This window comes from Oncorhynchus nerka, linkage group LG7, assembly GCF_034236695.1.
Source record: "Oncorhynchus nerka isolate Pitt River linkage group LG7, Oner_Uvic_2.0, whole genome shotgun sequence".
NCBI lineage: Eukaryota > Metazoa > Chordata > Actinopteri > Salmoniformes > Salmonidae > Oncorhynchus > Oncorhynchus nerka.
In genome coordinates, this window is record NC_088402.1 from 2,081,985 (window position 1) to 2,099,732 (window position 17,748).

At 43.3% G+C, this 17,748-nt stretch overlaps 1 protein-coding gene across 2 annotated transcripts in view; it reads left to right on the plus strand.

The window, feature by feature from the left end:
• fam91a1 (family with sequence similarity 91 member A1) overlaps positions 1-17,748 on the plus strand; it is a 140,191-nt gene that overhangs the window by 62,266 nt on the left and 60,177 nt on the right. For both annotated transcript variants that reach the window (XM_065020109.1, XM_065020110.1), the window contains 3 exons: positions 10,461-10,573; positions 13,994-14,100; positions 14,281-14,399. In XM_065020109.1, the coding sequence (XP_064876181.1) occupies positions 10,461-10,573; positions 13,994-14,100; positions 14,281-14,399 (339 nt within the window). The remainder of the gene's footprint in view (positions 1-10,460; positions 10,574-13,993; positions 14,101-14,280; positions 14,400-17,748) is intronic.

Below are 17,748 nucleotides of genomic sequence, written 5' to 3' on the forward strand. Positions count from 1 at the left end.
TAAAGTAGTGTACTATATAGGGAATAGGGCTCTGGTCCAAGGTAGAGCACTATAGGGAATAGGGCTCTGGTCCAAGGTAGAGCACTATATAGGGAATAGGGCTCTGGTCCAAGGTAGAGCACTATATAGGGAAGAGGGCTCTGGTCCAAAGTAGAGCACTATATAGGGAATATAGGGCTCTGGTCCAAGGTAGAGCACTATATATAGGGAATAGGGTGCCATTTGGGGTGCAGTTGCCTGAATTGGAGAAGCCATTATCGTGTCAACACCTTGCTGAAGTTTTAATGGGTTAATTAATGGATGGTCCTGTCAACACCTGGTGCTGTAGTTTTAATAGGTTAATTAATGGATGTTCCATTGAATGGGTCCTGTCAGCACCTGGTGCTGTAGTTTTAATAGGTTAATTAATTGATGGTCCATTGAATGGGTCCTGTCAGCACCTGGTGCTGTAGTTTTAATAGGTTAATTAATGGATGGTCCTGTCAACACCTGGTGCTGTAGTTTTAATAGGTTAATTAATGGATGGTCCTGTCAACACCTGGTGCTGTAGTTTTAATAGGTTAATTAATGGATGGTCCTGTCAACACCTGGTGCTGTAGTTTTAATGGGTTAATTAATGGATGGTCCTGTCAACACCTGGTGCTGTAGTTTTTTAATAGGTTAATTAATGGATTGTCCTGTCAACACCTGGTGCTGTAGTTTTAATAGGTTAATTAATTGATGGTCCATTGAATGGGTCCTGTCAGCACCTGGTGCTGTAGTTTTAATGGGTTAATTAATGGATGGTCCTGTCAACACCTTGCTGTAGTTTTAATGGGTTAATTAATAGATGGTCCATTGAATGGGTCCTGTCAACACCTGGTGCTGTAGTTTTAATGGGTTAATTAATGGATGGTCCTGTCAACACCTGGTGCTGTAGTTTTAATAGGTTAATTAATGGATGTTCCATTGAATGGGGCCTGTCAACACCTGGTGCTGTAGTTTTAATAGGTTAATTAATGGATGGTCCTGTCAACACCTGGTGCTGTAGTTTTAATGGGTTAATTAATAGATGGTCCATTGAATGGGTCCTGTCAGCACCTGGTGCTGTAGTTTTAATGGGTTAATTAATGGATGGTCCTGTCAACACCTGGTGCTGTAGTTTTAATGGGTTAATTAATGGATGGTCCTGTCAACACCTGGTGCTGCAGTTTTAATGGGTTAATTAATGGATGGTCCTGTCAACACCTGGTGCTGTAGTTTTAATAGGTTAATTAATTGATGGTCCATTGAATGGGTCCTGTCAACACCTGGTGCTGTAGTTTTAATGGGTTAATTAATGGATGGTCCTGTCAACACCTGGTGCTGTAGTTTTAATAGGTTAATTAATGGATGGTCCTGTCAACACCTGGTGCTGTAGTTTTAATGGGTTAATTAATGGATGGTCCTGTCAACACCTGGTGCTGCAGTTTTAATGGGTTAATTAATGGATGGTCCTGTCAACACCTGGTGCTGTAGTTTTAATAGGTTAATTAATGGATGGTCCTGTCAACACCTGGTGCTGTAGTTTTAATGGGTTAATTAATGGATGGTCCTGTCAACACCTGGGGCTGTAGTTTTTTAATAGGTTAATTAATGGATGGTCCTGTCAACACCTGGTGCTGTAGTTTTAATAGGTTAATTAATTGATGGTCCATTGAATGGGTCCTGTCAGCACCTGGTGCTGTAGTTTTAATGGGTTAATTAATGGATGGTCCTGTCAACACCTTGCTGTAGTTTTAATGGGTTAATTAATAGATGGTCCATTGAATGGGTCCTGTCAACACCTGGTGCTGTAGTTTTAATGGGTTAATTAATGGATGGTCCTGTCAACACCTGGTGCTGTAGTTTTAATAGGTTAATTAATGGATGGTCCATTGAATGGGTCCTGTCAGCACCTGGTGCTGTAGTTTTAATGGGTAATGGATGGTCCTGTCAACACCTGGTGCTGTAGTTTTAATAGGTTAATTAATTGATGGTCCATTGAATGGGTCCTGTCAGCACCTGGTGCTGTAGTTTTAATGGGTTAATTAATGGATGGTCCTGTCAACACCTGGTGCTGTAGTTTTAATGGGTTAATTAATAGATGGTCCATTGAATGGGTCCTGTCAGCACCTGGTGCTGTAGTTTTAATGGGTTAATTAATGGATGGTCCTGTCAACACCTGGTGCTGTAGTTTTAATGGGTTAATTAATGGATGGTCCTGTCAACACCTGGTGCTGTAGTTTTAATAGGTTAATTAATTGATGGTCCATTGAATGGGTCCTGTCAACACCTGGTGCTGTAGTTTTAATGGGTTAATTAATGGATGGTCCTGTCAACACCTGGTGCTGTAGTTTTAATAGGTTAATTAATGGATGGGCCTGTCAACACCTGGTGCTGTAGTTTTAATGGGTTAATTAATGGATGGTCCTGTCAACACCTGGTGCTGCAGTTTTAATGGGTTAATTAATGGATGGTCCTGTCAACACCTGGTGCTGTAGTTTTAATAGGTTAATTAATTGATGGTCCATTGAATGGGTCCTGTCAACACCTGGTGCTGTAGTTTTAATAGGTTAATTAATTGATGGTCCATTGAATGGGTCCTGTCAACGCCTGGTGCTGTAGTTTTAATGGGTTAATTAATGGATGGTCCTGTCAACACCTGGTGCTGTAGTTTTAATAGGTTAATTAATGGATGGTCCTGTCAACACCTGGTGCTGTAGTTCTAATAGGTTAATTAATGGATGGTCCTGTCAACACCTGGTGCTGCCGGACACTGCTAGCTGGGAACAGAACTTTACCTGGGCTCACACTGAAGGGGAAATCAGCCTTGTCTACATCCCAGATGGCATCCTAAGTTGTGCTCTATATCAGGAACAGGCCATATTCCATGTCTACATCCCAGATGGCATCCTAAGTTGTGCTCTATATGAGGAACAGGCCATATTCCATGTCTACATCCCAGATGGCATCCTAAGTTGTGCTCTATATCAGGAACAGGCCATATTCCATGTCTACATCCCAGATGGCATCCTAAGTTGTGCTCTATATCAGGAACAGGCCATATTCCATGTCTACATCCCAGATGGCATCCTAAGTTGTGCTCTATATCAGGAACAGGCCATATTCCATGTCTAGATCCCAGATGGCATCCTAAGTTGTGCTCTATATCAGGAACAGGCCATATTCCATGTCTACATCCCAGATGGCATCCTAAGTTGTGCTCTATATCAGGAACAGGCCATATTCCATGTCTACATCCCAGATGGCATCCTAAGTTGTGCTCTATATCAGGAACAGGCCATATTCCATGTCTACATCCCAGATGGCATCCTAAGTTGTGCTCTATATGAGGAACAGGCCATATTCCATGTCTACATCCCAGATGGCATCCTAAGTTGTGCTCTATATGAGGAACAGGGACACAGGCCATGTCTACATCCCAGATGGCATCCTAAGTTGTGCTCTATATCAGGAACAGGCCATATTCCATGTCTACATCCCAGATGGCATCCTAAGTTGTGCTCTATATCAGGAACAGGCCATATTCCATGTCTACATCCCAGATGGCATCCTAAGTTGTGCTCTATATCAGGAACAGGCCATATTCCATGTCTACATCCCAGATGGCATCCTAAGTTGTGCTCTATATCAGGAACAGGCCATATTCCATGTCTACATCCCAGATGGCATCCTAAGTTGTGCTCTATATGAGGAACAGGGACACAGGCCATGTCTACATCCCAGATGGCATCCTAAGTTGTGCTCTATATGAGGAACAGGCCATATTCCATGTCTACATCCCAGATGGCATCCTAAGTTGTGCTCTATATGAGGAACAGGGACACAGGCCATGTCTACATCCCAGATGGCATCCTATGTTGTGCTCTATATCAGGAACAGGCCATATTCCATGTCTACATCCCAGATGGCATCCTAAGTTGTGCTCTATATGAGGAACAGGAACACAGGCCATGTCTACATCCCAGATGGCATCCTAAGTTGTGCTCTATATGAGGAACAGGGACACAGGCCATGTCTACATCCCAGATGGCATCCTAAGTTGTGCTCTATATCAGGAACAGGCCATATTCCATGTCTACATCCCAGATGGCATCCTAAGTTGTGCTCTATATGAGGAACAGGGACACAGGCCATGTCTACATCCCAGATGGCATCCTAAGTTGTGCTCTATATGAGGAACAGGGACACAGGCCATGTCTACATCCCAGATGGCATCCTAAGTTGTGCTCTATATGAGGAACAGGGACACAGGCCATGTCTACATCCCAGATGGCATCCTAAGTTGTGCTCTATATGAGGAACAGGCCATATTCCATGTCTACATCCCAGATGGCATCCTAAGTTGTGCTCTATATGAGGAACAGGGACACAGGCCATGTCTACATCCCAGATGGCATCCTAAGTTGTGCTCTATATGAGGAACAAGGACACAGGCCATGTCTACATCCCAGATGGCATCCTAAGTTGTGCTCTATATGAGGAACAGGGACACAGGCCATGTCTACATCCCAGATGGCATCCTAAGTTGTGCTCTATATGAGGAACAGGGACACAGGCCATGTCTACATCCCAGATGGCATCCTAAGTTGTGCTCTATATGAGGAACAGGGACACAGGCCATGTCTACATCCCAGATGGCATCCTAAGTTGTGCTCTATATGAGGAACAGGGACACAGGCCATGTCTACATCCCAGATGGCATCCTAAGTTGTGCTCTATATCAGGAACAGGCCATATTCCATGTCTACATCCCAGATGGCATCCTAAGTTGTGCTCTATATGAGGAACAGGGACACAGGCCATGTCTACATCCCAGATGGCATCCTAAGTTGTGCTCTATATGAGGAACAGGGACACAGGCCATGTCTACATCCCAGATGGCATCCTAAGTTGTGCTCTATATCAGGAACAGGCCATATTCCATGTCTACATCCCAGATGGCATCCTAAGTTGTGCTCTATATGAGGAACAGGGACACAGGCCATGTCTACATCCCAGATGGCATCCTAAGTTGTGCTCTATATGAGGAACAAGGACACAGGCCATGTCTACATCCCAGATGGCATCCTAAGTTGTGCTCTATATGAGGAACAGGGACACAGGCCATGTCTACATCCCAGATGGCATCCTAAGTTGTGCTCTATATGAGGAACAGGGACACAGGCCATGTCTACATCCCAGATGGCATCCTAAGTTGTGCTCTATATGAGGAACAGGGACACAGGCCATGTCTACATCCCAGATGGCATCCTAAGTTGTGCTCTATATGAGGAACAGGGACACAGGCCATGTCTACATCCCAGATGGCATCCTAAGTTGTGCTCTATATGAGGAACAGGGACACAGGCCATGTCTACATCCCAGATGGCATCCTAAGTTGTGCTCTATATGAGGAACAGGGACACAGGCCATGTCTACATCCCAGATGGCATCCTAAGTTGTGCTCTATATGAGGAACAGGGACACAGGCCTTGTCTACATCCCAGATGGCATCCTAAGTTGTGCTCTATATGAGGAACAGGGACACAGGCCATGTCTACATCCCAGATGGCATCCTAAGTTGTGCTCTATATGAGGAACAGGGACACAGGCCATGTCTACATCCCAGATGGCATCCTAAGTTGTGCTCTATATGAGGAACAGGGACACAGGCCATGTCTACATCCCAGATGGCATCCTAAGTTGTGCTCTATATCAGGAACAGGGACACAGGCCATGTCTACATCCCAGATGGCATCCTAAGTTGTGCTCTATATCAGGAACAGGCCATATTCCATGTCTACATCCCAGATGGCATCCTAAGTTGTGCTCTATATCAGGAACAGGCCATATTCCATGTCTACATCCCAGATGGCATCCTAAGTTGTGCTCTATATCAGGAACAGGCCATATTCCATGTCTACATCCCAGATGGCATCCTAAGTTGTGCTCTATATCAGGAACAGGCCATATTCCATGTCTACATCCCAGATGGCATCCTAAGTTGTGCTCTATATGAGGAACAGGGACACAGGCCATGTCTACATCCCAGATGGCATCCTAAGTTGTGCTCTATATGAGGAACAGGCCATATTCCATGTCTACATCCCAGATGGCATCCTAAGTTGTGCTCTATATGAGGAACAGGGACACAGGCCATGTCTACATCCCAGATGGCATCCTATGTTGTGCTCTATATCAGGAACAGGCCATATTCCATGTCTACATCCCAGATGGCATCCTAAGTTGTGCTCTATATGAGGAACAGGAACACAGGCCATGTCTACATCCCAGATGGCATCCTAAGTTGTGCTCTATATGAGGAACAGGGACACAGGCCATGTCTACATCCCAGATGGCATCCTAAGTTGTGCTCTATATCAGGAACAGGCCATATTCCATGTCTACATCCCAGATGGCATCCTAAGTTGTGCTCTATATGAGGAACAGGGACACAGGCCATGTCTACATCCCAGATGGCATCCTAAGTTGTGCTCTATATGAGGAACAGGGACACAGGCCATGTCTACATCCCAGATGGCATCCTAAGTTGTGCTCTATATGAGGAACAGGGACACAGGCCATGTCTACATCCCAGATGGCATCCTAAGTTGTGCTCTATATGAGGAACAGGCCATATTCCATGTCTACATCCCAGATGGCATCCTAAGTTGTGCTCTATATGAGGAACAGGGACACAGGCCATGTCTACATCCCAGATGGCATCCTAAGTTGTGCTCTATATGAGGAACAAGGACACAGGCCATGTCTACATCCCAGATGGCATCCTAAGTTGTGCTCTATATGAGGAACAGGGACACAGGCCATGTCTACATCCCAGATGGCATCCTAAGTTGTGCTCTATATGAGGAACAGGGACACAGGCCATGTCTACATCCCAGATGGCATCCTAAGTTGTGCTCTATATGAGGAACAGGGACACAGGCCATGTCTACATCCCAGATGGCATCCTAAGTTGTGCTCTATATGAGGAACAGGGACACAGGCCATGTCTACATCCCAGATGGCATCCTAAGTTGTGCTCTATATCAGGAACAGGCCATATTCCATGTCTACATCCCAGATGGCATCCTAAGTTGTGCTCTATATGAGGAACAGGGACACAGGCCATGTCTACATCCCAGATGGCATCCTAAGTTGTGCTCTATATGAGGAACAGGGACACAGGCCATGTCTACATCCCAGATGGCATCCTAAGTTGTGCTCTATATCAGGAACAGGCCATATTCCATGTCTACATCCCAGATGGCATCCTAAGTTGTGCTCTATATGAGGAACAGGGACACAGGCCATGTCTACATCCCAGATGGCATCCTAAGTTGTGCTCTATATGAGGAACAAGGACACAGGCCATGTCTACATCCCAGATGGCATCCTAAGTTGTGCTCTATATGAGGAACAGGGACACAGGCCATGTCTACATCCCAGATGGCATCCTAAGTTGTGCTCTATATGAGGAACAGGGACACAGGCCATGTCTACATCCCAGATGGCATCCTAAGTTGTGCTCTATATGAGGAACAGGGACACAGGCCATGTCTACATCCCAGATGGCATCCTAAGTTGTGCTCTATATGAGGAACAGGGACACAGGCCATGTCTACATCCCAGATGGCATCCTAAGTTGTGCTCTATATGAGGAACAGGGACACAGGCCATGTCTACATCCCAGATGGCATCCTAAGTTGTGCTCTATATGAGGAACAGGGACACAGGCCATGTCTACATCCCAGATGGCATCCTAAGTTGTGCTCTATATGAGGAACAGGGACACAGGCCTTGTCTACATCCCAGATGGCATCCTAAGTTGTGCTCTATATGAGGAACAGGGACACAGGCCATGTCTACATCCCAGATGGCATCCTAAGTTGTGCTCTATATGAGGAACAGGGACACAGGCCATGTCTACATCCCAGATGGCATCCTAAGTTGTGCTCTATATGAGGAACAGGGACACAGGCCATGTCTACATCCCAGATGGCATCCTAAGTTGTGCTCTATATGAGGAACAGGGACACAGGCCATGTCTACATCCCAGATGGCATCCTAAGTTGTGCTCTATATGAGGAACAGGGACACAGGCCATGTCTACATCCCAGATGGCATCCTAAGTTGTGCTCTATATGAGGAACAGGGACACAGGCCATGTCTACATCCCAGATGGCATCCTAAGTTGTGCTCTATATGAGGAACAGGGACACAGGCCATGTCTACATCCCAGATGGCATCCTAAGTTGTGCTCTATATGAGGAACAGGGACACAGGCCATGTCTACATCCCAGATGGCATCCTAAGTTGTGCTCTATATGAGGAACAGGGACACAGGCCATGTCTACATCCCAGATGGCATCCTAAGTTGTGCTCTATATGAGGAACAGGGACACAGGCCATGTCTACATCCCAGATGGCATCCTAAGTTGTGCTCTATATGAGGAACAGGGACACAGGCCATGTCTACATCCCAGATGGCATCCTAAGTTGTGCTCTATATGAGGAACAGGGACACAGGCCATGTCTACATCCCAGATGGCATCCTAAGTTGTGCTCTATATGAGGAACAGGGACACAGGCCATGTCTACATCCCAGATGGCATCCTAAGTTGTGCTCTATATGAGGAACAGGGACACAGGCCATGTCTACATCCCAGATGGCATCCTAAGTTGTGCTCTATATGAGGAACAGGGACACAGGCCATGTCTACATCCCAGATGGCATCCTAAGTTGTGCTCTATATGAGGAACAGGGACACAGGCCATGTCTACATCCCAGATGGCATCCTAAGTTGTGCTCTATATGAGGAACAGGGACACAGGCCATGTCTACATCCCAGATGGCATCCTAAGTTGTGCTCTATATGAGGAACAGGGACACAGGCCATGTCTACATCCCAGATGGCATCCTAAGTTGTGCTCTATATGAGGAACAGGGACACAGGCCATGTCTACATCCCAGATGGCATCCTAAGTTGTGCTCTATATGAGGAACAGGGACACAGGCCATGTCTACATCCCAGATGGCATCCTAAGTTGTGCTCTATATGAGGAACAGGGACACAGGCCATGTCTACATCCCAGATGGCATCCTAAGTTGTGCTCTATATGAGGAACAGGGACACAGGCCATGTCTACATCCCAGATGGCATCCTAAGTTGTGCTCTATATGAGGAACAGGGACACAGGCCATGTCTACATCCCAGATGGCATCCTAAGTTGTGCTCTATATGAGGAACAGGGACACAGGCCATATTCTTCAGGACAGCCTTACATTTACTCAGATGATCTAAGAAGTTGCTTTTGGAAACATCCCCATTAAAGACTGAGTTCATCATTACGTCATTATGTTTTCTGTTGAAAGGATAATGTCCCTGTTCTATATTGAAGATTATTATAGTCATTTGTAGTCATCATATATTTAACATACAGTGCCTTGCGAAAGTATTCGGCCCCCTTGAACTTTGCGACCTTTTGCCACATTTCAGGCTTCAAACATAAAGATATAAAACTGTATTTTTTGTGAAGAATCAACAACAAGTGGGACACAATCATGAAGTGGAACGACATTTATTGGATATTTCAAACTTTTTTAACAAATCAAAAACTGAAAAATTGGGCGTGAATCATGATTGTGTCCCACTTGTTGTTGATTCTTCACAAAAATATACAGTTTTATATATTTATATTTTGTCTGTCTCTCTCTCTCGTCTGTCTCTGTCTGTCTGTCTGTCTGTCTGTCTGTCTGTCTGTCTGTCTGTCTGTCTGTCTGTCTGTCTGTCTGTCTGTCTGTCTGTCTGTCTGTCTGTCTGTCTGTCTGTCTCTCTCTGTCTCTGTCTGTCTCTCTCTCTCGTCTGTGTCTGTCTGTCTGTCTCTGTCTGTCTCGCTCTCTCTCGCTCTCTTTCTCACTCACTCTCTTTCTCCTTGAGCAAGCCTCCTTCAATCTAATGGTCTCCTGGGTGAAACTTTCAAACATTTCCCCCCATTTCATATTTCCCACTTGTCATTTTAACCTTGAAGGATGTGGTACAAGATGTTTTTAGTTTTCTGTTCTAACCTACTGGCAATAATTTCTTGACTGTAGAATACATTAAAACATTGAGATTTTTGTGTCTGAGAGAATTTCCTTCGGCAATGAACTTTTAGTTGTTAAATAAGAGCAGGAAACTTTCTCCACAACGTATTCTGTTATTTTCTGTGTAATCGTAATGGTGCAGGGTGTTTTCAGAATAAATTCCTGCAGTGCTTGATAATGATTAGTATAATTGGTGTGAAGGTGGTCTGACCGACCAGCTGTCTCCAGTGGAAGGAGCAGAACAAAGCAGCAACCCATGGATACTAACTTGGCTGACACCGTTCTGTTTGACCCTCATGGCATACCATTGATTAGGAACAGGCTGCTTCTGGCTGTACGCTGTTATTTTAATAGTCCTCTCCTCTCTCAGAATGCTGTGTCTATGTACTGTCGCCTGGGTTTTGCCCTGAAGAAAGGAAGCTCGTTCAGCTCAGAGCAGCTCCACCCCACATGGAAGACTGCCCCCTCTGTCAACAGACTGAAGTAGGTCTTCAATACCACTATATCACTGCACTACTATATCACTATACTACTATACTACTATACTACTATATAACCACACTACTACATCACCAGACTACTATATCACTGTACTACTATACTACTATATAACCACACTACTACATCACCAGACTACTATACTACTATATAACCACACTACTACATCACCAGACTACTATATCACTGTACTACTATACTACTATATAACCACACTACTACATCACCAGACTACTATATCACTGTACTACTATACTACTATATAACCACACTACTACATCACTGTACTACTATACTACTATATAACCACACTACTACATCACCAGACTACTATATCACCACACTACTATACTACTATATCACTATACTACTATATAACCACACTACTATATCACTATACTACTATATAACCACACAACTATATCACTATACTACTATATCACTGCACTACTATACTACTACAACACTATATAACCACACTACTATATCACTATACTACTATATCACTGCACTACTATATCACTATACTACTATATCACTATACTACTATATCACTATACTACTATATCACTGCACTACTATATCACTATACTACTATATCACTATACTACTATATCACTATACTACTATATCACTATACTACTACTATATCACTATACTACTATATCACCACACTACTATATCACCACACTACTATATCACTATACTACTATATTACCACACTACTCTCTCACTATACTACTATATAACCACACTACTCTCTCACTATACTACTATATCACTATACTACTGTATCACCACACTACTATATCACTATACTACTATTTCACTATACTACTATATTACAATATCACTATACTACTATATCACTATACTACTATATCACCACACTACTATATCACCAGACTACTATATCACCACACTACTATATCACTATACTACTATACCACCATACTACTATATCACTGTACTACTATACTACTATATAACCACACTACTACATCACCAGACTACTATATCACTGCACTACTATATAACCACACTACTACATCACCAGACTACTATATCACTGCACTACTATATCACCACACTACTATATCACCACACTACTATATCACTATACTACTATATCACTATACTACTATATCACCACACTACTATATCACTATACTACTATATCACTATACTACTATATCACTATACTACTATATCACCACACTACTATATCACTATACTACTATATCACTATACTACTATATCACTATACTACTATATCACTATACTACTATATCACCACACTACTATATCACTATACTACTATATCACCATACTACTATATCACTATACTACTATATCACTATACTACTATATCACTATACTACTATATCACTATACTACTATATCACTATACTACTATATCACTATACTACTATATAACCACACTACTATATTACAATATCACTATACTACTATATCACTATACTACTATATCACTATACTACTATATCACTATACTACTATATCACCACACTACTATATCACTATACTACTATATCACCATACTACTATATCACCACACTACTATATCACTATATTACAATATCACTATACTACTATATCACCATACTACTATATCACTATACTACTATATCACTATACTACTATATCACTATACTACTATATCACTATACTACTATATCACCATACTACTATATCACCATACTACTATATCACCACACTACTATATCACTATACTACTATATCACTATACTACTATATCACCACACTACTATATCACCACACTACTATATCACCACACTACTATATCACCACACTACTATATCACTATACTACTATATAACCACACTACTATATCACTATACTACTATATCACCATACTACTATATCACTATACTACTATATCACTATACTACTATATCACCACACTACTATATTACAATATCACTATACTACTATATCACTGCACTACTATATCACTATACTACTATATCACTATACTACTATATCACCACACTACTATATCACTATACTACTATATCACTATATTACAATATCACTATACTACTATATCACTATACTACTATATCACTGCACTACTATATCACCATACTACTATATCACTATACTACTATATCACCACACTACTATATCACCACACTACTATATCACTGCACTACTATATCACTATACTACTATATCACCACACTACTATATTACAATATCACTATACTACTATTTCACTATACTACTATATCACCACACTACTATATCACTATACTACTATTTCACTATACTACTATATCACCACACTACTATATCACCATACTACTATATCACTATACTACTATATCACTATACTACTATATCACCACACTACTATATCACCACACTACTATATCACTGCACTACTATATCACCACACTACTATATCACTATACTACTATATCACCACACTACTCTATCACTATACTACTATTTCACTACACTACTATATCACCACACTACTATATTACAATATCACTATACTACTATATCACCACACTACTATATCACTATACTACTATTTCACTATACTACTATATCACCATACTACTATTTCACTATACTACTATATCACCATACTACTATTTCACTATACTACTATATCACCATACTACTATTTCACTATACTACTATATCACTGCACTAATATACTACTATATCACCACACTACTATTTCACTATACTACTATATCACTGCACTAATATACTACTATATCACCACACTACTATATCACCATACTACTATATCACTATACTACTATATCACTGCACTACTATACTACTATATCACTATACTACTATATCACTATACTACTATATCACTATACTACTATATCACTATACTACTATATCACTATACTACTATACCACCATACTACTATATCACCACACTACTATATCACCACACTACTATATCACCATACTACTATATCACTATACTACTATATCACTATACTACTATACCACCATACTACTATATCACTATACTACTATATCACTATACTACTATATTACTATACTACTATATCACTCTACTACTATATCACCACACTACTATATCACCATACTACTACAACACCATATATGGTATCCAATACCACTTCAAGCCTATGGAAGCCTTTTGTGGCAGCCAAATCCACACACTGCAGGGCTCCCTCTTTGAGCCTCTTTAAAGACTCTTGGGCCATGTTAACACAGCACCAAACCCAAGGGAATGTCAATACTCTGAATACAATAGCAGATGTAACGCACATGAATAAATCACATCCACACTATAAGACACACGCCCCTAACACACACACAGGCCTAGTGTTAATGTATGTTCCCCATCCCGTGTCCCAGGAGCACTGTGGACCCCAAACAGATGCTGTTGTCGTGGGAACAGGGAGGTCCTCTGATGATGGAGGCTGGATCCTCTGCTACAGACACCACCAGCCTGGAGAACCAAGGTGAGAATCTCCACGGTTACCTCCCAGAACACACCACAAGCCCTGGATCTGGCTCAGGCTGCCCAAAGTAACCCCTGAGTAAGGCGGCTCTAGCCTGATCCCAGGTCTGTTTGTGCTGTCTCAAAACAATCCAATCCATAGCATCGTGGGATTATGAGTTCTTCTCTCTCTGTGTGTTAGACAACACCAGTGTGAGCAGCCTGAGTAACCCTGGTCCTGCTGCCCCACCCACCAAGAGGATCGCCTTCCTGTTTGACTCCACCCTCACCGCCTTCCTCATGATGGGGAACCTCTCTCCGGTACGTCCCCTAACCTCTGACCCCTGACCCCTAACGCTCACCGCCTTCCTCATGATGGGGGAACCTCTCTCCAGTACGTCCCCTAACCTCTGACCCCTAACCCCTAACCCTCACCGCCTTCCTCATGATGGGGAACCTCTCTCCAGTACGTCCCCTAACCTCTGAACCCTGACCCCTAACCCCTAACCCTCACCACCTTCCTCATGATGGGGAACCTCTCTCCGGTACGTCCCCTAACCTCTGAACCCTGACCCCTAACCCCTAACCCTCACCACCTTCCTCATGATGGGGAACCTCTCTCCGGTACGTCCCATAACCTCTGAACCCTGACCCCTAACCCCTAACCCTCACCGCCTTCCTCATGATGGGGAACCTCTCTCCGGTACGTCCCCTAACCTCTGAACCCTGACCCCTAACCCTCACCGCCTTCCTCATGATGGGGAACCTCTCTCCGGTACGTCCCCTAACCTCTGAACCCTGACCACTAACGCTCACCGCCTTCCTCATGATGGGGGAACCTCTCTCCAGTACGTCCCCTAACCTCTGAACCCTGACCCCTAACCCTCACCGCCTTCCTCATGATGGGGAACCTCTCTCCGGTACGTCCCCTAACCTCTGAACCCTGACCCCTAACCCCTAACCCTCACCGCCTTCCTCATGATGGGGAACCTCTCTCCGGTATGTCCCCTAACCTCTGAACCCTGACCCCTAACCCCTAACCCTCACCACCTTCCTCATGATGGGGAACCTCTCTCCGGTACGTCCCCTAACCTCTGAACCCTGACCCCTAACCCTCACCACCTTCCTCATGATGGGAACCTCTCTCCGGACCCCTAACCCTACGTCCCTAACCTCTGAACCCTGACCCTAACCCCTAACCCTCACCACCTTCCTCATGATGGGGAACCTCTCTCCCAGTACGTCCCTAACCTCTGAACCCTGACCCTAACCCTAACCCTCACCACCTTCCTCATGATGGGGAACCTCTCTCCGGTACGTCCCCTAACCTCTGAACCCCCTGACCCCTAACCCTAACCCTCACCGCCTTCCTCATGATGGGGAACCTCTCTCCGGTACGTCCCCTAACCTCTGAACCCTGACCCCTAACCCTCACCACCTTCCTCATGATGGGGAACCTCTCTCCGGTACGTGCCCTAACCTCTGAACCCTGACCCCTAACCCTCACCGCCTTCCTCATGATGGGGAACCTCTCTCCGGTACGTCCCCTAACCTCTGACCCCTGACCCCTAACCCTCACCACCTTCCTCATGATGGGGAACCTCTCTCGTACGTCCCTAACCTCTGAACCCTGACCCTAACCCTAACCCTCACCGCCTTCCTCATGATGGGTAGTAACCTCTGAAATGCTGAATACAACAGGTGTAGTCCCTAACCTCTGAATGTGTAATAGACCTCACAGTGAAATGCCGAATACAACAGGTGTAGTAGACCTCACAGTGAAATGCTGAATACAACAGGTGTAGTAGACCTTACAGTGAAATGCTGAATACAACAGGTGTAGTAGACCTTACAGTGAAATGCTGAATACAACAGGTGTAGTAGACCTTACAGTAAAATGCTGAATACAACAGGTGTAGTAGACCTCACAGTGAAATGCTGAATACAACAGGTGTAGTAGACCTCACAGTGAAATGCTGAATACAACAGGTGTAGTAGACCTCACAGTGAAATGCTGAATACAACAGGTGTAGTAGACCTTACAGTGAAATGCTGAATACAACAGGTGTAGTAGACCTCACAGTGAAATGCTGAATACAACAGGTGTAGTAGACCTCACAGTGAAATGCTGAATACAACAGGTGTAGTAGACCTCACAGTGAAATGCTGAATACAACAGGTGTAGTAGACCTCACAGTGAAATGCTGAATACAACAGGTGTAGTAGACCTCACAGTGAAATGCTGAATACAACAGGTGTAGTAGACCTCACAGTGAAATGCTGAATACAACAGGTGTAGTAGACCTCACAGTGAAATGCTGAATACAACAGGTGTAGTAGACCTCACAGTGAAATGCTGAATACAACAGGTGTAGTAGACCTTACAGTGAAATGCTGAATACAACAGGTGTAGTAGACCTCACAGTGAAATGCTGAATACAACAGGTGTAGTAGACCTCACAGTGAAATGCCGAATACAACAGGTGTAGTAGACCTCACAGTGAAATGCTGAATACAACAGGTGTAGTAGACCTTACAGTGAAATGCTGAATACAACAGGTGTAGTAGACCTTGAAATGCTGAAATGCCTGAAATACAACAGGTGTAGTAGACCTTACAGTAAAATGCTGAATACAACAGGTGTAGTAGACCTTACAGTGAAATACTGAATACAACAGGTGTAGTAGACCTCACAGTGAAATACTGAATACAACAGGTGTAGTAGACCTTACAGTGTATTGCTGAATACAACAGGTGTAGTAGACCTCACAGTGAAATGCTGAATACAACAGGTGTAGTAGACCTTACAGTGAAATGCTGAATACAACAGGTGTAGTAGACCTTACAGTGAAATGCTGAATACAACAGGTGTAGTAGACCTTACAGTGAAATGCTGAATACAACAGGTGTAGTAGACCTTACAGTGAAATGCTGAATACAACAGGTGTAGTAGACCTCACAGTGAAATGCTGAATACAACTGGTGTAGTAGACCTCACAGTGAAATGCTGAATAAAACAGGTGTAGTAGACCTCACAGTGAAATACTGAATACAACAGGTGTAGTAGACCTTACAGTGTATTGCTGAATACAACAGGTGTAGTAGACCTCACAGTGAAATGCTGAATACAACAGGTGTAGTAGACCTTACAGTGAAATGCTGAATACAACAGGTGTAGTAGACCTTACAGTGAAATGCTGAATACAACAGGTGTAGTAGACCTTACAGTGAAATGCTGAATACAACAGGTGTAGTAGACCTTACAGTGAAATGCTGAATACAACAGGTGTAGTAGACCTCACAGTGAAATGCTGAATACAACTGGTGTAGTAGACCTCACAGTGAAATGCTGAATACAACAGGTGTAGTAGACCTCACAGTGAAATGCTGAATACAACAGGTGTAGTAGAATGCTTCCAGGCCCTAACCAACAGTGCAATTTTTAAGTAAGAAAATAGGTATTAGGTGAACAATAGATGAGTAAAGAAATAAAAACAACAGTAGGAAGACAGTGAAAATAACAGTAGTGAGGCTATATGCAGTAGAGGGGCTATATACAGTAGAGGGGCTATATACAGTAGAGGGGCTATATACAGTAGAGAGGCTATGTACAGTAGAGGGCTATGTACAGTAGAGAGGCTATGTACAGTAGAGGGGCTATGTACAGTAG